A 23,390-nucleotide genomic window follows, 5' to 3' on the forward strand; every position below is an offset into this window, starting at 1 on the left:
AACTTCTTCTCTCAGAGGGTGGTGAATCTCTGGAATTCTCTGCCCACTGAAGTGGTGGAGGCTACCTCGTTGAATATGTTTAAATCACGGATAGATGGATTCCTGATCAGTAAGGGAATTAGGGGTTATAGGGATCAGGCGAGTAAGTGGAACTGATCCACTTCAGATCAGCCATGATCTTATTGAATGGCGGGGCAGGCTCGAGGGGCTAGATGGCCTACTCCTGCTCCTATTTCTTATGTTCTTATGTTCTTATTACTCATGCCTCTGAATCACAAGGTTGTGGGTTCAAACCCCACTCCAAGACTTAAGCCCAGTAATCAAGGCTGACTCCTGTGCAAGACAAAGGGAGTGCTGCTGTTTTTTGGATGAGATGTTAAACTAAGGCTCTATGTGCTATCTTAGGTGTACAGATGTAAAAGATGCCACAGAACTATTTTGGAGAAAAAACAAAGGAAGTTCTCCCTGCGTCCTGGCCAATATTTATCCATGATGTGGAGATGCCGGCGTTGGACTGGGGTAAACACAGTAAGAAGTTTAACAACACCAGGTTAAAGTCCAACAGGTTTATTTGGTAGCAGAAGCCACACAAGCTTTCGAGGCTCTGAGCCCCTTCTTCAGGTGAGTGGGAATTCTGTTCACAAACAGAACTTATAAGACACAGACTCAATTTACATGAATAATGGTTGGAATGCGAATACTTACAACTAATCCAGTCTTTAAGAAACAAAACAATGGGAGTGGAGAGAGCATCAAGACAGGCTAAAAAGATGTGTATTGTCTCCAGACAAGACAGCCAGTGAAACTCTGCAGGTCCACGCAACTGTGGGAGTTACAAATAGTGTGACATAAATTCTGATTCTAGGATCGCATGATAAAGACTCAGGAGGAAAAAAGCAGAAATATTTATGTGAAATAGTGTGACATAAACCCAATATCCCGGTTGAGGCCGTCCTTGTGTGTGCGGAACCTGGCTATCAGTTTCTGCTCCGCGACTCTGCGCTGTCGTGTGTCGCGAAGGCCGCCTTGGAGAACGCTTACCCGAATATCAGAGGCCGAATGCCCGTGACCGCTGAAGTGCTCCCCAACAGGAAGAGAACAGTCTTGCCTGGTGATTGTCGAGCGGTGTTCATTCATCCGTTGTCGCAGCGTCTGCATAGTTTCCCCAATGTACCATGCCTCGGGACATCCTTTCTTGCAGCGTATCAGGTAGACAACGTTGGCCGAGTTGCAAGAGTATGTACCGTGTACCTGGTGGATGGTGTTCTCACGTGAGATGATGGCATCTGTGTCGATGATCCGGCACGTCTTGCAGAGGTTGCTGTGGCAGGGTTGTGTGGTGTCTTGGTCACTGTTCTCCTGAAGGCTGGGTAGTTTGCTGCGGACAATGGTCTGTTTGAGGTTGTGCGGTTGTTTGAAGGCAAGAAGTGGGGGTGTGGGGATGGCCTTGGCGAGATGTTCGTCTTCATCAATGACATGTTGAAGGCTCCGGAGGAGATGCCGTAGCTTCTCCGCTCCGGGGAAGTACTGGACAACGAAGGGTACTCTGTCCACTGTGTCCCGTGTTTGTCTTCTGAGGAGGTCGGTGCGGTTTTTCGCTGTGGCGCGTTGGAACTGTTGATCAATGAGTCTAGCGCCATATCCTGTTCTTATGAGGGCATCTTTCAGCGTCTGGAGGTGTCTGTTGCGATCCTCCTCATCCGAGCAGATCCTGTGTATACGGAGGGCTTGTCCGTAGGGGATGGCTTCTTTAACGTGTTTAGGGTGGAAGCTGGAGAAGTGGAGCATCGTGAGGTTATCCGTGGGCTTGCGGTACAGTGAGGTGCTGAGGTGACCGTCCTTAATGGAGATGCGCGTGTCCAAGAATGCAACCGATTCCGGAGAGTAGTCTATGGTGAGCCTGATGGTGGGATGGAACTTGTTGATGTCATCATAGAGTTGTTTCAGTGATTGTTCACCATGAGTCCAAAGGAAGAAAATGTCATCGATGTATCTAGTGTATAGCACCGGTTGAAGGTCCCGTGCGGTGAAGAAGTCTTGTTCGAACCTGTGCATGAAGATGTTGGCATATTGAGGTGCAAATTTGGTCCCCATGGCTGTTCCATGTGTCTGGATGAAGAACTGGTTGTTGAAGGTGAAGATATTGTGGTCCAGGATGAAGCGGATGAGATGTAAAATTGCATCTGGAAACTGGCAGTTGTTGGCGCTGAGCACTGAGGCCGTTGCAGCAATGCCATCGTCATGGGGGATGCTGGTGTAGAGTGCTGAGACATCCATTGTGACGAGGAGCGCTCCTGGTTCAACTGCTCCATGTGTGCCGAGTTTCTGTAGGAAGTCCGTCGTGTCGCGACAAAAGCTGGGGGTTCTTTGTACAATGGGTTTCAGGATGCCCTCGACATAGCCGGAGAGGTTCTCGCACAGGGTCCCATTGCCCGATACGATGGGACGGCCGGGTGTGTTTGCCTTGTGTATCTTCGGGAGGCAGTAGAGATCTCCAACGCGGGGAGTACGTGGGATGAGAGCACGGAGGGTGTTCTGAAGGTCCGGATCAAAGGTCTTGATCAGAGTGTTGAGTTGACGGGTGTGTTCTTTGGTCGGATCTGCAGGTAACTGTCTGTAGTGTTCCTCGTTGTTGAGTTGTCGGTACACTTCTTTGCAGTAATCCGCTCTGTTCAGTATGACGATGGCCCCTCCTTTGTCTGCTGGTTTGATGACAATGTTGCGGTTGGTCTTGAGAGCGTGGATGGCGTTACGTTGTGCTTGGGTGATGTTCGGGGCTGTCTTGTGAGTGCGGCTGATGAATTTGGTGTTGACGCACCTCCTGACGGCTTGGGCATACATGTCAAGTCGAGGGCAGCGGCCTTCCGGAGGAGTCCAATTCGACTCTTTCCTCTTCGGATGCACTGCGGATCTCTCTGTCGGCTGTTCCAGTTCATTGGCTGTCTCATTGTGTTCGTTGTTGGCCTCTTGGGGTTTGTGGAAGAACTCCCTCAGCCTCATTCGCCTGATGAATTCCTCTGTGTCTGCTGCGAGACTGATGGGGTCTATTTTGGTGGTGGGGCAAAAATTAAGCCCTCGGCTGAGAACTTCGATTTCATCTGGTTGAAGTGTGTAGTCGGACAAGTTGACAATGGACTTCCCTGCAGTGGGACTGTTTCCTACTGTGGTACCGGGGGAGGCTTGGTTGCTGCTGGTGGTGATGCCGAGTTTCTCAAGTTTCCTGTTCTTGGTGTGCATGTAGATGGTGTAGTTCCTTTGTCTCGTCTGCTTGGCAGAGTTTCGCAGCTGGTCTGCGTCCTGAGCGCAAGTTGAGAATATGGATTCGATCTTGGTTTCCAGGCTGCGGCGTTTGCTGTAGAGTTGGTGTATGAGGTGGTTGAGGAGGGTGAGAGAGGTGCGACGGCAAAGTCTCTCAGCGTAGTCTGTGTTATAGGTTGACCTGAGTGGGTTCGTGATCTGTAGTCCTTTCGGTATCTTGTCTGCTTTCTTGCATCTTTGTAGAAACTTGATGTCTGTGTCGATATGCGCGATCTTCTTGGCGATCCTCTCCACTTGGAGCCGGCAGTTTGCGGTGTCTATGGTAGTCATGATGTGGAGATGCCGGCGTTGGACTGGGGTAAACACAGTAAGAAGTTTAACAACACCAGGTTAAAGTCCAACAGGTTTATTTGGTAGCAGAAGCCACACAAGCTTTCGAGGCTCTGAGCCCCTTCTTCAGGTGAGTGGGAATTCTGTTCACAAACAGAACTTATAAGACACAGACTCAATTTACATGAATAATGGTTGGAATGCGAATACTTACAACTAATCCAGTCTTTAAGAAACAAAACAATGGGAGTGGAGAGAGCATCAAGACAGGCTAAAAAGATGTGTATTGTCTCCAGACAAGACAGCCAGTGAAACTCTGCAGGTCCACGCAACTGTGGGAGTTACAAATAGTGTGACATAAATTCTGATTCTAGGATCGCATGATAAAGACTCAGGAGGAAAAAAGCAGAAATATTTATGTGAAATAGTGTGACATAAACCCAATATCCCGGTTGAGGCCGTCCTTGATGCTCTCTCCACTCCCATTGTTTTGTTTCTTAAAGACTGGATTAGTTGTAAGTATTCGCATTCCAACCATTATTCATGTAAATTGAGTCTGTGTCTTATAAGTTCTGTTTGTGAACAGAATTCCCACTCACCTGAAGAAGGGGCTCAGAGCCTCGAAAGCTTGTGTGGCTTCTGCTACCAAATAAACCTGTTGGACTTTAACCTGGTGTTGTTAAACTTCTTACAATATTTATCCCTCAATTAAGATCACTAAAGACAGATTATCTGAGCATTATCTCATTGCTCATTGTGGGGGTTTCCTATACACAAATTAATTGTAGCATTTACCGCATTACAACACTTCAGAAGGAATTCAGTGGGTGTAAAGAACTTTGACATATCCTGAGGTCAAGTAAGGTGCAATATCAATGCAAATTTTTCTCTTTTCCTATTTTTTGCTATTTTTTGCAATGCAATGATATATAAGCATTTTGGAGAAGCAATCTGTTAACATGTGCAAATCTATATGGTGTAGAGCGGAAGGTGCTGAGGTAGCTAGCCACAGAACAAGTAACGTTTCCTTTTAAAGAGAAAGATGCTGTAGATAAGGACACAACCTCTGTCACACATTTCGCAATCAACAGTTATAACATCTACATGTATAACTCGTAACAGTCTCACATTGTGATTTGCAGCACCTTAAATATAGGGCCTGATTTTACCATTTTGAGTCTAAGTGCCGAATCTGGGCGTCAAATAGATCCGAGCCTGGAATCCCCTTTCCAGCGCGCCCATACGCGTTTTGCCGGCTCCAGTTTGATTCGCGCTGTGGGCGGGGCTTAGCGCTGGCGGACCGATCGGAGCTCTGAACTGCACGTAGTTCAGAGCTCCGATCGGTCCGCCAGCGCTAAGCCCCGCCCACAGCGCGGATCAGACCGGAGCCGGCAAAACGCGTATGGGCGCGCTGGAAAGGGGATTCCAGGCTCGGATCTATTTGACGCCCAGATTCAGCACTTTAGACTCAAAATGGTAAAATCAGGCCCAGAGAGTAGAACAAAAGCAGAGAGATTCTGAGGAGTGCACTGTTTGGAAACCTCAACCTTGTTCCTCCCGCCTATTTCATTTGGCTAGTGCTACTGCTTTTGATCAAGGTTCACAGGAGACTGGAGATCTAAAATTCTAGGAGTCAATGAGTGAAACAGAAATATAGGGAGCAGAGTCAGTCATTCAGCCCCAACAGCCTGCACTGCTGTTCAATTAGATTATGGCTGATCTGGGATGGCGCTCATCCCTGCTCCCAAGTCCAAGGAGCGCAGATTTGAGCCATTGATGGTGGTCAACAGCTTCAGCCTGGAACCTAAAGATAACCCACAACTTCACTCTCCACCACAAATCACATTCCTGAACAACTCTTTCCTGCCTTCTCAACCCACACTATAAGACCATAAGACATAGGACCAGAATTAGGCCACTCAGCCCAATGAGGCTGCTCCACCATTCAATCATGGCTGATATTTTCCTCATCCCCATTCTCCTGCCTTTTCTCCATAACCCCTGATCCCCTTATTAATCAAGAACCTATCTATCTCTGTCTTAAAGACACTCAATGACCCGGCCTCCCCAGCCTTGTGTGGCAGAGTTCCACAGATTCACCACTCTCTGGCTGAAGAAATTCCTCCTCATCTCTGTTCTAAAGTATAGTCCCTTTAGTCTGAGGTTGTGCCCTCTGGTTCTAGTTTTTCCTACTCGTAGAAACATCCTCTCCATGTCCACTCTATCCAGGCCTCACAGTATCCTGTAAGTTCCAATAAGATCCCCCCCATCCTTCTAAACTCCAACGAGTACAGGCCCAGAGTCCTCAACCATTCCTCATACGACAAGATCTTCATTCCAGGGATCATTCTTGTGACCCTTCTCTGGACCCTTTCCAAGGCCAGCACATCCTTCCTTAGATATGGGGCCCAAAACTGCTCACAATACTTCAAATGCAGTCTGACCAGAGCCTTATACAGCCTCAGAAGTACATCCCTGCTCTCGTATTATAGCCCTCTTGACATGAATGCTAACATTACATTTGCCTTCCTAACTGCTGACTGAACCTGCACGTTAACCTTAAGAGAATCTTGAACAAGGACTCCCAAGTCCCTTTGTGCTTGATTTCCTAAGCATTTTCCCATTTAGAAAATAGTCTATGCCTCCATTCCTCCTTCCAAAGTGCATAACCTCACACTTTTCCACATTGTATTCCATCTGCCACTTCTTTGCCTACTCTCCTAACCTGTCCAAGTCCTTCTACAGCACCCCCCCGCTTCCTCAACACTACCTCTCCCTCCACATATCTTTGTATCATCTGCAAACTTAGTAACAGTGCCTTCAGTTCCTTCTTCCAAATCATTAATGTGTATTGTGAAAAGTTGTGGTCCCAGCACTGACCCCTGAGGCACTTCACTAATCACCGGCTGCCATTCTGAAAAAGACCCCTTTATCCCCACTCTCTGCCTTCTGCCAGTCAGCCAATCCTCTATCCATGCCAGGATCTTACCCTCAACACCAGGCTCTTAAGTTATTTAACAGTCTCCTATGCGGCACCATGTCAAAGGCCTTCTGGAAATCTAAATAAATCACTCGTTCTCCTTTATCTAACTTCCTTGTTACCTCCTCAAAGAACTCTAACAGATTTGTCAGACATGACCTCCCCTTGACGAAGCCGTGCTGACTCAGTCTTATTTTATCATGCATTTCCAAGTACTCCGCGATCTCACCTTTAATAATGGACTCTAAAATCTTGCCAATGACTGAAGTCAGGATAACCGGCCTATAATTTCCCATCTGCTGCCTCCCTCCCTTCTTAAAGAGCGGTGTTGCATTAGCTACTTTCCAGTCCTCTGGGACCCTCCCTGCCGTAAGAAGTTTAACAACACCAGGTTAAAGTCCAACAGGTTTATTTGGTAGCAAAAGCCACACAAGCTTTTGGAGCTCCAAGCCCCTTCTTCAGGTGAGTGGGAATTCTGTTCACAAACCCACTCACCTGAAGAAGGGGCTTGGAGCTCTGAAAGCTTGTGTGGCTTTTGCTACCAAATAAACCTGTTGGACTTTAACCTGGTGTTGTTAAACTTCTTACTGTGTTTACCCCAGTCCAACGCCGGCATCTCCACATCATGACCCTCCCTGCCTCCAGTGAATCCTGAAAGATCACCACCAATGCCGCCACATTTCCTCGGCTATCTCTTTTAGAACCCTGGGGTATAGTCCATCTGGTCCAGGTGATTTATCCACCTTCAGACCTTTCAGTTTCCCCAGAACCTTCTCCTTAGTGATGGCCACTACACTCACCTGTACCCCCTGATTCTCCTGAAGCTTTGGCATCCTGCTGGTGTCTTCCACTGTGAAGGCTGATGCAAAGTAACTATTCAGTTCCTCTGCCATTTCTTTGTTTCCCATTATTACTTCTCCAGCCTCATTTTCCAACAAATGTGAGGAGCTCATGGAATTCTTTGTCACCAAGACTGAGATTAGCCCTTCAGCTGCCTCTGCTGCTTCCCTCCCTCAGACCTCCAGCCAAACCTCTCCTGAAGTTCCTCCTACCCAAGCGCCGAACTTGCAACCTTGTCTCGTTTCTCTCCTATCTTTGGGCATTCTCCAAACTCATTTTGCTTATGAGATGCACATCTTCCTCCCTCAACCCTATTCCCCTCAAACTGCTGAGCATCCAACTTCCCTGAATGCCTGGTCCCCAGGTTAGCTGAAAGTATTGTTAACCATTCTCCCTCTTCAGGGACTTTATCCTCCAATTCAAATCTGTCATCATCAATGCCTGCCCTCCTCACCCTTCCGTCCTTGGAGAATATCACCCCATCTCCAATCTCCCTTTCCTCCCAAAATGCTTGAACATGCTATCATTTCCAAATCTGTGCCCAGCTTTCTTGGAACTCTATTCTCAAATCCCCGACCCTCTCCACCCCAATCAGATCTCCGCTCCTGCAACAGCACCTGAAACGCCCACATCACAACGCCCAAGTCATAAATGACACCCCATCTGACTGATGTAACTATGATAATGGTACACATTCCATCTTCATCCTTTTCAACTTATCTACAGCCTTTGACACTCTTGATCAGACCACCCTTTTCGAGCACCTCTCTTCTATTTTCCAGTGAGGTAGAACGGCACATCTCTGGTTCTATTCTTAGCAATCCAATCATAGCCAGAGAGTCACTGGCAATGGTTCCTCTTCCCATTCGCACATCATTTTTCTGGAAGTCCCCAATGTCCCCTCCTATTTATCCACTTGCTACTCTTTGTCAACACCATCAGAAATCATAGAGTCATAGACAGTACAATGGAGAAAGAGGACATTCAGTCCATTTACTCTGCATTAACTTTTTTGGAAGAGCAATCCAGTTAGCCAAATTTCCTTAGCCTCTTGAGAAAGTAGAGGCATTGCTGGGCTTTCTTAACTATAGTGTCAGCATGGAGGGACCAGGACAGGTTATTGGTGATCTGGACACATAGAATCTTGAATCTCTCGGCCATTTCCACTTTATCCCCATTAATGTAGACAGGGGCATGTCCTCCAGTCCATTTCCTGAAGTCGATGACTATCTCCTTCGTTTTACTGACATTGAGGGTGAGATTATTGCCATTTCCTCTATCTCTTTCCTGTACTGTGTCTCGTCATTGTTTGAGATCAGACCTACTACAGTGGTGTCATCAACAAACTTGAAAATGGAGTTGGAGCAGATATGGACAGGCTGCTGGAATAAATGGACATGTAGCAGATGAAATTCAATACACAAAAGTGTGCAATGATATATTTTTGATAGTAAGTGTGAAGACAATATGTGCTAAATGAGAGTTTAAAAGGAGTACCAGAAGGAAATAGTCTGTGGGTGACCATGACTAATCCTTTAAATATGGCACAACTGTTTAACAGAGCAATTAAACATTTATGGGATCCTGGGCTTTATCGAGGCATATACTAGCCATGCCAATGCTATGTATAACACTAGTTCAGTTGCATGAAAAGTCATAAGCAGTCCGAAAGTTAGCAAGACTTCTGGCTGCTTATGACATTTCATGTCACGTGCAAATTTGCCCAAAACAAATCTGTACTGACTCCTTTATCTGTCCACACTCATCCAAGTGGTTGCTAATTTTCCCCTGGTTTGTTGTTTCTAAAAGCTCCCCCATGACCAGTATTAAACTGACTTGCATGTGATTGCCAGGTTTACTCTTCGCTCTGGTTTTCAACAAGGTTGCAACACCTGTAACCCTCTGTCCTTTGGCATCCCTGCATCTAAGGAGGATTGGAAGATTGTGGTCAAGACCTCCAGAATTTATACCCTTACTTCCCTCAGCAGCATAGGAAACATCCCATCTGGACTGGGTGACTTATTAATCTTTAAGTACAGCCAAACCTGCTCTATTTTTAATCACATCCAGTATCCCAACATCCTCCTCATTTACCATAGCTTTGGTAAAACTCTCTTCATTGGTAAACACTGATGCAAACTACTCATTCAGAATCTCAGCCATGTCTTCTGCCTCACCAACAGATCTCCATTTTGGTCCTTATTTGACACCACTGCTCCTTTGACAACACTTTTATTGCTAATATGCTTACAGAAGACCTCTAGATTCTATTTATATTCATCACCAATCTATTTCCCCCATTTGTCCCTCTTATTTCCTTTTATACTTATCTGTACTCCTTATATTCAGTCTGATTTTTCCTTGTGATCTTGCTGATATGTGTCATAGTTACATTTTTTTCTGCTTCACTCTACTCTAACTCCTTCGCCATCCAGGGATCTCTGAATTTAGTTGCCCACTTTTTCTCCCTTCTGGCTGCATACCTTGATTTTACCTGAACCATCTCCTCTTTTAAGGCCTCCCGTTATTCCATTACATTTCCACCTGCCAGTCTTTGACTCCAATTTGCCTGGGCCAGATTCCTCCTCAATTTGCTGAAATCATCCTCCTCTGTTTGAGTAGTTTTTATTCAAGATTGCCCCTTGTCCTTCTACCTAACTAACTCAAATCTTATTTTATACCATGATCACAACTGCCGAGATACATAGAAACCCTACAGTGCAGAAGGAGGCCATTCGGCCCATCGAGTCTGCACCGACCACAATCCCACCCAGGCCCTACCCCCACACATTTTACCCGCTAATCCCTCTAACCTACGCATCCCAGGACTCTAAGGGACAATTTTTAACCTGGCCAATCAACCTAACCCGCACATCTTTGGACTGTGGGAGGAAACCGGAGCACCCGGAGGAAACCCACGCAGACACGAGGAGAATGTGCAAACTCCACACAGACAGTGACCCGAGCCGGGAATCGAACCCAGGACCCTGGAGCTGTGAAGCAGCAGTGCTAACCACTGTGCTACCGTGCCGCCCCAACTGTGACATTCTCACCACCTGATCTGCTTCACAGTCCAGGACGAGATCTAGCAATGTCTTCTTTCTCATTGGGCAGGAAAAATACTGATTAAGAAATTTCTCTAAAAATAAACTTCAGGAATTGCCCCTTTCTCTGCCCTACTCAATATTGGGGTAGTTAAAGTTTCTTATTATTACGATTCTAGAGTTTTTGCACTTCCATTTTTTTTAAACAAACCTGCTCTTCTATTTCTTTCCTACTATCGGAGGCTTACACAAACATATTATGTAATAGCTCCCCATATCGTTTCTCAACTCCAACCAAATAGATTGTCTCTGATTCCCCTCAAGATATTCTCTCTGGCACAAAGGTTTACAAGTACAGCTGACAATGCTCAGCTCTACTTCATCACCACCTCTCTCCATCCCTCCAACATCTCTGATTCATCGTACATCTTTTCTGACATCCAGGACTGAATCAATAGGAACCTTCTTCAACAACAAATTGGGAAGATTGATGTCACTGTCTTCAATCCCCACCAGAAACTCTGTTCCCTACCCACCAACTCTATCCCTTTCCCTAGCAATTATCTCCACATATCTGCTTCAGAACTAAGACTACCTCCTTCCACCTCTGTAACAGTGCCCGGCACTGTCCCAGGCTCAGTTCACCTGCGGCTGAAACCCACATCAATCCCTTTCCCTTGACTCAATATTATTTTTCTTGTAGGCCTCCCATCTTCCAGCCCAACTCAGCCAAAACTTTAGGAGCTATATCCTAAATTGTGTCATGCCATTCACCCCTATACAATTTACTGTCTCCTGGTCTAGCAAGGCCTCATATTTTAAAATTCTTCTTGTTTCCAAATCCTTCCATGGCCTCATCCCAACATTTCTCTGTAACCTCCTCCAGTCCCACAACCCTGCAAGATCGCCATGCTCCTCCATATCTGACTTCTTGCACATCCCTGATCTTAATTGCTCTTTGATTGGAGTTCATGCTTCAGCTGCAGGATTACAGCATATCTACTGTCAATGGTGCATTTGGATGCAGTTTCCTATTTCTATATTGGTTTATAAAAAACTGTGTTCGCACAAGACAAGGTGGGATGGGTTCAGTCTATTTTCCACAAACGTACATGTCTCTGCTCTGCAACTAAACACGAGCATATCAGCTATGTTTAATTTTAAACCATCGCTGTGACTGAAAGCCACAGGCACCTCACATGTGTATTTTTTGCTGCCTTGTTATATAGATAAACGCTACATAAGGATTCCAGGAATAAAACACTACAATATAGGCCTCTAGACCATTCTTCTATTTGCTACTGACATATTGCTCTGCACATACCCCCTCCTGTGTCCTGCAAGGCTACTGAGGAAGCATACCAGTAATCTGTAAACACCTATACACAGCAACTACCCATGTAGCACTGATGATAGGAATGGAGGGGAATTCACTATGGCTAGGTGCGGTGCTCGCTTTGGTTTTACTCAACACTCACTCTGGTGTCCTTACGTGCTCAATTTGGTTGAGGAGCAGGAGTAGCTAATCAACCCTTTGAGTCTGTTTTACAATTCATCCACCCATAGAGTCATAGAGGTTTGCAGCATGGAAACAGGCCCTTCGGCCCAACTTGTCCATGCCGCCAGTTTTTACCACTAAGCTAGCCCCAATTGCCCACGTTTGGCCCATATCCCTCTATACCCACCTTACCCATGTAACTGTCTAAACACTTCTTAAAAGACAAAATTGTACCCGCTTCTACTACTACCTCTGGCAGCTCATTCCAGACACTCACCACCCTCTGTGTGAAAAAATTGCCCCTCTGGGCTCTTTTGTATCTCTCCCCTCTCACCTTAAACCTATGCCCTCTAGTTTTAGACTCCCCTACCTTTGGGAAAAGATATTGACTATCTAGCTGATCTATGCCCCTCATTATTTTATAGACCTCTATTAGATCACACTTAAGCCTCCTACGCTCCAGAGAAAAAAGTCCCAGTCTATCCAGCTTCGTCTTATAACTCAAACCATCAGGTCCTGGTAACATCCCAGTAAATCTTTTCTGCACTCTTTCTAGTTTAATAATATCCTTTCTGTAACAGGGTGACCAGAACTGTACACAGTATTCCAAGTGTGGTCTTAACATTGCCTTGTACAACTTCAGTAAGACGTCCCAGCTCCTGTATTCAATGTCCTGGCCAATGAAACCAAACATGCTGAATGCCTTCTTCACCACCTTGTTCACCTGTGACTTCACTTTCAAAGTGCTCTGAACCTGTAAGACCATAAGACCATAAGACATAGGAGCGGAAGTAAGGCCATTCGGCCCATCGAGTCCACTCCACCATTCAATCATGGTTGATTTCAACTCCATTTACCCGCTCTCTCCCCATAGCCCTTAATTCCTCGAGAAATCAAGAATTTATCAATTTCTGTCTTGAAGACGCTTAACGTCTCGGCCTCCACAGCCCTCTGTGGCAATGAATTCCACAGACCTACCACTCTCTGGCTGAAGAAATTTCTCCTCATCTCTGTTCTAAAGTGACTCCCTTTTATTCTAAGGCTGTGCCCCCGCGTCCTAGTCTCCCCTGCTAATGGAAACAACTTCCCTACGTCCATCCTATCTAAGCCGTTCATTATCTTGTAAGTTTCTATTAGATCTCCCCTCAACCTCCTAAACTCCAATGAATACAATCCCACGATCCTCAGACGTTCATCGTATGTCAGGCCTACCATTCCCGGGATCATCCGTGTGAATCTTCGCTGGACCCGCTCCAGTGCCAGTATGTCCTTCCTGAGGTGTGGGGCCCAAAATTGCTCACAGTACTCCAAATGGGGCCTAACCAGTGCTTTATAAAGCCTCAGAAGTACATCCCTGCTTTTGTATTCCAAGCCTCTTGAGATAAATGACAACATTACATTTGCTTTCTTAATTACGGACTCAACCTGCAAGTTTACCTTTAGAGAATCCTGGACTAGGACTCCCAAGTCCCTTTGCACTTTAGCATTATGAATTTTGTCACCGTTTAGAAAATAGTCCATGCCTCTATTCTTTTTTCCAAAGTGCAAGACCTCGCACTTGCCCACGTTGAATTTCATCAGCCACTTCTTGGACCACTCTCCTAAACTGTCTAAATCTTTCTGCAGCCTCCCCACCTCCTCAATACTACCTGCCCCTCCACCTATCTTTGTATCATCGGCAAACTTGGCCAGAATGCCCCCAGTCCCGTCATCTAGATCGTTAATATATAAAGAGAACAGCTGTGGCCCCAACACTGAACCCTGCGGGACACCACTTGTCACCGGTTGCCATTCTGAGAAAGAACCTTTTATCCCAACTCTCTGCCTTCTGTCTGACAGCCAATCGTCAATCCATGTTAGTACCTTGCCTCGAATACCATGGGCCCTTATTTTACTCAACAGTCTCCCGTGAGGCACCTTGTCAAAGGCCTTTTGGAAGTCAAGATAGATAACATCCATTCGCTCTCCTTGGTCTAACCTATTTGTTATCTCTTCAAAGAACTCTAACAGGTTTGTCAGGCACGACCTCCCCTTACTAAATCCATGCTGACTTGTCCTAATCCGACCCTGCACTTCCAAGAATTTAGAAATCTCATCCTTAACGATGGATTCTAGAATTTTGCCAACAACTGAGGTTAGGCTAATTGGCCTTTAATTTTCCATATTTTTTCTTGTTCCCTTCTTGAACAGTGGGGTTACAACAGCGATTTTCCAATCCTCTGGGACTTTCCCTGACTCCAGTGACTTTTGAAAGATCATAACTAACGCCTCCACTATTTCTTCAGCTATCTCCTTTAGAACTCTAGGATGTAGCCCATCTGGGCCCAGAGATTTATCAATTTTCAGACCTTTTAGTTTCTCTAGCACTTTCTCCTTTGTGATGGCAACCATATTCAACTCTGCCCCCTGACTTTCCTGAATTGTTGGGATATTACTTGTGTCTTCTACTGTGAAGACTGACGCAAAGTACTTATTAAGTTCCTCAGCTATTTCCTTGTCTCCCATCACTAGATTACCAGCGTCATTTTGGAGCGGCCCAATGTCTACTTTTGCCTCCTGTTTGTTTTTAATGTATTTAAAGAAACTTTTACTATCATTCCTAATGTTACTGCCTAGCCTACCTTCATATTTGATCCTCTCCTTCCTTATTTCTCTCTTTGTTATCCTCTGTTTGTTTTTATAGCCTTCCCAATCTTCTGACTTCCCACTACTCTTTGCCACATTATAGGCTCTCTCTTTTGCCTTGATGCATTCCCTGACTTCCTTTGTCAGCCATGGCTGCCTAATCCCCCCTCTGATAACCTTTCTTTTGTTTGGGATGAACCTCTGCACTGTGTCCTCAATTACTCCCAGAAACTCCTGCCATTGCTGTTCTACTGTCTTTCCCACTAGGCTCTGCTTCCAGTCGATTTTTGTCAGTTCCTCCCTCATGCGCCTGTAATTACCTTTATTTAACTGTAGAACCTTCACATTCTGAATTCTACCATATTATGATCACTGCTTCCTAAGTGTTCCCTTACTTTAAGATCTTTTATCACGTCTGGCTCATTACATAACACTAAGTCCAGAATAGCCTGTTCCCTCGTGGGCTCCATCACAAGCTGTACCCCGAGATCCCCTGATCCCCCCTCAGCCTTCTCTGTTTTAAGAAAAACCACCCCAGTCTAAGAAGCCTCTCTCCATAGTGAAACGCTCCAGCCTGGGGAACATGCTGGCAAATCCCTCTGTATCCCCTCCAGTCCAATCAAATCTTCCTGTAGTGTGGCGACCAAAGCTGCAAAGACTGCACTAACTGTTACCAAGTGAGCATTTTCTACAGCTCCATCACAACCTCGCTGTTCTTTTATTCAATGCCTCGGCTAATAAAGGTAAGTATTCTATTCGCCTTCTCGATCACGTTATCTACCTGTCCTGCTGCCTTCAGGAGTACGGTCTATCTGTTATAGCAACGCTGGAGTCAACACTGGAGTGGGAAAGAAGGAAATTCACCATTTCCCCCAGCATCATATTATTCAGCTGTGAATTATTCACTTCAGAACACAGGTTCCCCTGGCGGATACTTCAGACAAACCTGATCGCTAAGCAAACAATTTCATCTTCAAATAACTTTTCAAATCCCGTTTGACTGTGGCAGGAACACATCTGCTGCCACACAAAATATTTTTCTGATATCTTGGCTCCATGTCCGTCAATACCTAACCAAAATCCAATCAGAATAAAGTTAGTAATTGAGCTGGCATTCACTACTTTTTTATGGGAGACTGTTCCACACTTTTCAGCCATACTTTACATGAATAAGTGTTTCCCAATTTCGCTCCTGGGTGGCCTGGCTCTGATTTTAATGTTATGTCCCTCATCCTAGACCAGGGTTGTCCAACATAAAGCCACAATAGGGCCATGCCTCTCCATCCTGCCCGCAGTTCACTGTTTGTTCCAGCATCCGCAGTATTTTGCTTTTATAAAAAGAATTGAAATGCTAACCCTCAGATGAAAAGCTTGGACAACCCTTTCCTAGACTAACCCATGAGCAGAAAACATCTCCTTCCATCTACCTTTCCAAAACATTACAAATCTCAAACCACCTCTTAGCTGTCTACATTCCAGCAAATAGAAGCTTCATTTGTGCAATCTCTCCTTATAATCTAACATTAGGAATTCCCGTAACATTCCAGTGAATCTGCTCTCCACTCCTTCACAGACCAAGATATATTTTCTAAGATGCGGTGCCCAGAACTCCAGATGAGGTTTGCCCAGGGATTTGTATAATTATAGCAAAACTTCTCCCCTTTCTATTCCTGACTTCTAGTTATAAAGGCTCTCATTCCGTGAAACTGTCAATTGTTTTGTTTGTACAGCCCAATACATTTGAATAATCTGTGCACATGAACCCCTAAATTCTCCTTGGAAATCCAAAGTTTTAGTATTTAAGAAGGATTCAGATCTTTCCTTTCTTTTACATCCAAATGTAAACTAACCTATGTTAAAATCCACTTTTCACAGCTTTGCCCACTTAATGTATCAATGACATCTTGTAATTTTATGCTCCCATCTACACTACTTACTATGCATCCAATCTTTGTGTCATTGGCAAACTTCTATATATCGCTCTCTTTATGCATTATCCAAGTAATTAATAAGTGACAGGAGGGCAGTGGTGTAGTGGTATTGTCGCTGGAGTAGCAATCCAGAGATCCAGGGTAATACTCTGCGGACCAGGGTTCAAATCCCACCATGGCAGATGGTGAAATTTGAATTCAATAAAAATCTGGAATTTAAAAAAAATCTAATGATGACCAAGAAACCATTGTCAATTGTCATAAAACTCAGCTGATCTTTTAGGGAAGGAAAATGCTCACTAGTGATTTCAGATTTCCAGCGTCTGCAGTATTTTGCTTTTATAAAAAGAATGTTTTCACCTCAGGCGAAAAGGTTGGGCAACCCTTTCCTAGGCCAATTCATCTGGTTCACTAATGTCCTTTAGGGAAGGAAATCTGAAATCTTTACCTGGCCTGGCCTACATGTGACACCAGATCCACAGCAATGTGGTTGACTCTCAAATGTCCTCAGTGGTGAGCAACAAATGCTGGCCCAGCTAGCAACAACATAATGAATGGGTGAGGCCTCAGCGCTGATCCTTGTTGGATAAATCACCAGTGACCACTAGTCACTACCTTCCAATTGAACTATATCCCTACTCTCTGTCTCCTACCACTTGAACAAATTTCCTAACCTGGAATCTGCCTTTGATTCCAAGCCTTTAATTTTGACAGACTCTTTTGTGGAACCTTACCAAATGCCTTCTACAAGTTCACAGAAACTACATCCATAGACATTTTCTTTCTACTATTTTAATTTCTTCCTCAAAAAAGTGTAATTTGATTTATTGGGCATAACCCAGCCTAGTTCTAATCCTTGTTAGCTCAGTTTAAATTTTTCTAGGTGTTCAAACATTCTGTCCTTAATTATTGATTCCAATAATTTTCCCACAACAGATGTAAAACTAATAGGTCAATAATTTTCCTATTTCCCTCTCAAACCTTTCTTTAATAATGCAGTTACATTTGCAATTTTCCAATCTAAAAAAGGGACAATTTCTGAATTGAGTAGTTTGGACTGTGGTTAATTCAGTCAGCTCTTTGAACAACTATTAGATCCTGGTGAATTGTCATTCTTCAGTGTCATTATCTTTCCCGTCATGTGCTCATCGGATTTCATCAGGTGCTTGTTGAACTTTTGACTGTCACACAGGATTATTTTACAGCAGGTCTTCGAGCATGACCAGACATCTTCAAAAACTGTGCTAACCGAGCAAACTCTACTGACATCCTTCAATGTCTTGGCCAATATTTATCCCTCAACCGACATCACTGAAACAGATCAGAAGGCCATTATCTCAGTGCTCTACATGCCCTTTGCTCTGTGTAAATTGGCTGACGCATTTCCTCCAATCCAACAAAAGTACCTCAGTGACTGAAAGACATCCTGTGGTTGTGAGAGACACATGCACTTCAATGTAACAGTTGAGCTGCTACACCTCACAAACTAAAATGTTGGTGCAGCATAAGCAAACAGAAAATACAGAGATTAGTTTCAGCTCAATGAATGGGAAAGGGGAGAACAGCTTGAAATTTAATTTGTAAATGCACCATTGTTAAGGGGACCAGCAAACACAACTGAAACTTCATGAGGCAAACTGAGTAAGCGGAACAGTTGAGGCACTGAATTTATGCCACTGTGCTTCTCTTGACCTAGTCTTGCATGCAGCAAATTTGTTCAGCTATCAGAAAGTTGTTTAAATTAATCCAGGGATGGAACACGGTTTCATACTTTAGTTAAACTTGGGTCGGAGGAGAAGGCAGAGACTCTTCAACTGCGACTGCCCACTTTGCTTATGAAAAACAGGCAGCTGATGTTTTGGTGAAGACCTTCTGCATACAGATGTGCTTGCCTGGTTCAATTTCGAGGTGGACGTGACATTGCTCCTGCCCAAAACAAGCGGGAGGCTGTGTAAACATTCAAATTGAGATTTCTATGATAGCAGTGGGGCCCAATTTGCATGAGGAAAAAAATGGGAGGAGCATCTAGAAATGCACATTAATCTTACTTTTACCAGGCATTGAAAGGCCCAGCTTTTTGGGTGAGATAATAAAAGGAAACCACTGGAGGTTGATTAGAAAGGTTGACTTTTTACTTTTGATTAAAGTTCTGTTCTTACATACACCATCCACTCCTAGGATATGCTCTTCCCTTGTTCCCTGCCAGCTTGCCAATTTTGTGAAGATGCTAAACTTCACTTAATTCTATTAAGACCATTCGCTTCTGCCATTCCCAATGACAAATATGATGCAGATGGTGTAAAGACATACTAAAATATCAAAAAATGATTGACCTACTGAAGTTAATTACCTCTGCCACAATAATTGTCTCTGTTAGTGTTTTTAATCCAGTGACTGATTTTTTAAACATGCCAGTAAACATGTCAAAAAAAAATCACAAACAAAACATTGTGTTGGAACATCTAGTCAGTCTTTCCCACTTGACACCTTCCAGATCCACGACTGCTACCATCTAGAAGAACAAGGGCAACAGACACTTGGGAACACTGCCACCTGAAGTTCGCCTCCAAGTCACTTATTATTCTGATTTTGAAATATATCGTTGTCGTGTCACTGGGTCAAAATCCTGGAATTCTCTCCCTGACAGCACCGTGTGTGTACCTACACCTCAGGGGACTTCAACGGTTCAAGAAGGTGGCTTCCCACCACCATCTCAAAGGCAACTAGGAATGGGCACAAATGCTGGTCTAGGCAGCAATGCTCACACCCCATAAATGAAAAAAAAGTAGGATTGGTGTTAGTTACCCAAACTCAAAATTTAGTCATGTGCCAAATAGGATATGAAGTAACATCCTCTTGAACAATCTCCCTCCTGATATCTCCTAACCATTTCCTGTTAGGGAGTTGTGTGTCCTAATAACTGCTATGCATTCAGGCTACATACTATCACTTCTACTTTCATTCTGTTCTCTTTTCTCTACTTGCTTTCTCTTTATGTCTCCGAGGCACCACTCCGCAAACATCATGCCTCCTTCCACTTCTCCCCTTTCAAGTACTCTGCCTTTCCAAATCCCTATTCCCAATCGTTCTGTATTTCTCAACCCTCCTGCTCTACTGCTGCCATCGCAGGTTTGACTCCAAGATAAGTCTATGCTGTCTCTCTGTACCTCTTCTAGCATCTTCCAAATGGTTCATCGAGGCACTTGACATTGGTTCATTACAAACATCTACCCCAACTGTCCATTCTGTTCTCTCACTGAACATCCCGCCAGTGTGCCCACTGGGTCTAATCTTATTAATCTCCTTCCTTTTTAGCAGATCCATAGAATCCCTACAGTGCAGAAAGAGGCCATTCAGCCCATCGAGTCTGCACCAACTCTCCAAAAGAGCATCTAACCCAGGCTCGCCCGCCCCCCTGCCATATCCTCATAACCTGCACATTTACCTTGGCCAATCCACCCTTGAGTTAAGCCTCCTACTGCTGATTGAGTCTCTGTAAGCGGATCAGCTCTCAACACCCCTCACATCATCACCTTCCAGGATATCCATTCACTTGTGAACAGAGCCCTTGCTGACCATAATCTTATTGTGAATAATTGCATCAGCATATGGCTTTGATGGAACCTGGCTTCAGGGTGATGACACCTTCCCCCCTTACCGAGGTTGCCCTGCCTAGCTGTACTTTCCACCATTTGTCCTGTAAAACCATAGCTGTAGTGGTGGGAAGCTCATCACCAGTTCACACCTTGACCTGACCCTCTACTCCTTTAGAATTTTCTCCTGCTTTGCGCATCTCACCTTGCTCCACCTCTCCTCTCATTCAAACCCTTCTCTCTATTGCCCACAATAAAAGTTTTCTCACCAGGCTTTCTTCACTGCTTTCCTCCTTCAGCCTCTGCACCAAATGCCTTCTCATCCTCAGTGATTTCAACATCTATCTTAACTCATCTTTGTCTCCCTTATCCTCTTATAATCTCTGCCTCCATGTAAATTCCCCAATCCATATGCATGGCCACCCCTTGGCCATCTCACAAACTCCCATTGTATCAGATAGAACCACCACCGATCACATCCTTGTATTACGAACTAATTTTTGCAACTACTGAAATTGTTCAACCCCATCCTCATCTCCACCTTTGATGCTTTTGTCCCCTGAAAAACCATTGCTCCCTCTCACTCTGGTCAATCCCCCCACTGTGGCCCTCATCTCTGCATTTTTAAGCCCAAGAAACACAGACATGAATGGATATTGAATCGCTGGTGCACACAAAGAACACAACTTATCATCGTGGGATGCAATGATTGGCACACAATCCAATACCTTCAACATTCACTCCCTCCACCACCAGTGCACAGTGACAGCAGTGTGTACCATATATAAGATGCATGGCAACAACTCACCAACAACAACTTCCAAACCCGCAACCTCTACTATTTAGGTCTTAGAGGAACAGGGCAACAGGCACATAGGAACACCACCACCTGCAAGTTCCACTCCAAGCCAAACACCATCTTGAATTCAAACTATATCACTGTTCCTTCACTGTCACTGAATTAAAACCCTGAAACTCCCTCCCAAACAGCATGTGGGTGTACATGGACTGCAGCGGTTCAAGAAGGTGGCTCACCACTACCTTCTCAAGGGCAATTTAGGATCGGCAACATAAATGCTGGCATAGCCAGCAAAGTCCATGTCCCGTGATAGTATAAAAACAAACTCCAGCTTCTGTTTTCTACTGTAAACCATCTTCTTAAACCCCTCTCCTATCTTTTCCACCTTCAGCAGCAAGAGGGGCTCATTAACTTATTTTTCATTAAAAGTGAGACCATCTAACCATCTGCCTCTGCCACTTCCCTTTCTTCCACTTGCCCATCAAAATTCCTCTAAAGTTCCCCATGCCCTAGCTCCGAACTTGCATCTTTCTTTAGGTTCTCTCCTATCTCCCCTCAATGCCCTCTCCAAGCTCATCTTGTCCATCAGTCCCATCTCCTGTTCCCTCAACCCTATTCCAACTAAACTGCTGGTTACCCAACTTTTCCTAACCTTATGTGCTCTACAGAAAACAATCCCAACTTCTCTAGTCTGTCCATAAAACTGAATTGTTCCATTTTGTTGGACAATATAGTCATAGATTTGCCTTACCTTGTCAAATCCTTTCAGGCCGCCATGTATACTATTGGGCCCATTATTAATGGGCAGTTGATATTCCTTCCCATCAATACTGAATTTCCCTTCTGCAATTCGATTGGCAACACGGCCAACCACTGCCCCAAAGTAGGGGTGCTTGTTAATATAACCTGTAAACACAATTGAAACAATTATCATCATGGACTGAGGGATTTTGACTTCATAACAATTTGATTTTCTCTACAAATTACTTGCGACTCAATTCCATTTTGTCATGTTTCAAAATGCCGCTTGGAATAAGCAATGACAACTCATCTTTATAAAACACTTAGAATGTAATCAAACAAACCATCAGGGCTCCAATGCAGCCATTTTCTGGCAAACCAGAAGTTGGAGATTCTGGCAGTAATTCAGCTCACCAGAACCTCAGACTACGTTATGGCTTAGGATGGCAGTAAAGTCTGTGTTCACCACTGTGGGGGCGCACATTACAGGTGGATAAGTCAGGCAATCAAAACTTTGATCAAAGAGACAGATTTTAAGAAGTGTCTGAAAAGCGTGGGGGGGGGCGGCGGCGAAGACGACATTCCAGGACTTAGGAATGGAAACCATTTACTTATTATGTCATTAAAACTGCTGACAGTTAAAACCCCACAATAATAACAACCAAACATTGGTAATAAACGCAAGGCCGAGGAAAACTGCTGTCCTGGTGAAGTGTTTGCTGAGGTGTTTAAAGTTTATTTATTAGTCACAAGTACCCTTACATTCACACTGCAATGAAGTTACTGTGAAAATCCCATTTAATTGAAGAGTTTGCTGAGGCCTTTAAAGTTTATTTATTAGTCACGTTCACACTGCAATGAAGTTACTGTAAAATCCACTTTAGTTCAGGGCTTTGCTGAGGTGTTTAATTGAGGAGTTTGTTGAAGTGATTAGTTGAGTTTGCTGAGGTGTTTAATTGAGTTTACCTGAGCTGATTAATTGAGAAGTTTGCAGAGGTGATTAGTTGAGGAGTTTGCTGAGGTCTTTATTTGGCGGGCGGAATACCCACCTTGCAGACTGTCGAACCCCAGGACGATGTCGGTCATGTGTCCGGCCCGGTCTGGGCTCTCCAGACTGGCGATGATGCCGCCCAGAGTGAGGACGCTCAGCCTCACCGAGCGGGAGCGCAGCGTGAAGCGCTGGACCGGCCGTCCGTCCGCCAACTCCCCGAACACATCGCCACTCACCTCGGTCATGGTGCCGGCGGCCCTGCGGCCGGCCCCTCTCTCCAGTCGCTGGGGCCTGCTCCCGAATTAATTTTCCTCACACTCCTTATTCATCCAAATAACCCGATTTTAATAATGTCCTTTGTAAAAATAAAATAATCATTCGGATTTTGCAAATACAATTTTATTTTTCCCTTTCGAACTTTTTATTTTCAACCAATAACTAGCTGATCATCAACAGGATTCTACTTCCTTGTTAGTCTGGGAGAGGAGGGGTTGTCTACACAAAGGTACTAACCATGCTGTCCTTAATTTCCTCTCAGGAAAATGTGTTAGTGACGAAGTTTCCATTTATTAATAATTTATTAATTACACCTCAATTAATTTACTCCTCAATTACCCCTCCCTGTTGCTCCTGCTGCTCTGGCAGTACGATCATAGTAAGAAGTTTAACAACACCAGGTTAAAGTCCAACAGGTTTATTTGGTAGCAAAAGCCACACAAGCTTTCGGAGCTCTAAGCCCCTTCTTCAGGTGAGTGGGAAT

At 44.6% G+C, this 23,390-nt stretch overlaps 1 protein-coding gene across 1 annotated transcript in view; it reads right to left on the minus strand.

Moving 5' to 3' along the window:
- Positions 1-23,118, minus strand: part of galm (galactose mutarotase) — a 62,607-nt gene extending 39,489 nt beyond the window's left edge. The window contains exons 1-2 of the mRNA XM_078230200.1: positions 22,689-23,118; positions 21,650-21,804 (exon numbers count right to left, since the gene is read on the minus strand). Of these exons, the coding sequence (XP_078086326.1) occupies positions 21,650-21,804; positions 22,689-22,875 (342 nt within the window). The 5' untranslated portion in view covers positions 22,876-23,118. The remainder of the gene's footprint in view (positions 1-21,649; positions 21,805-22,688) is intronic.
- Positions 23,119-23,390: the final 272 nt, after the last annotated feature.

Source organism: Mustelus asterias, chromosome 15, assembly GCF_964213995.1.
Source record: "Mustelus asterias chromosome 15, sMusAst1.hap1.1, whole genome shotgun sequence".
NCBI lineage: Eukaryota > Metazoa > Chordata > Chondrichthyes > Carcharhiniformes > Triakidae > Mustelus > Mustelus asterias.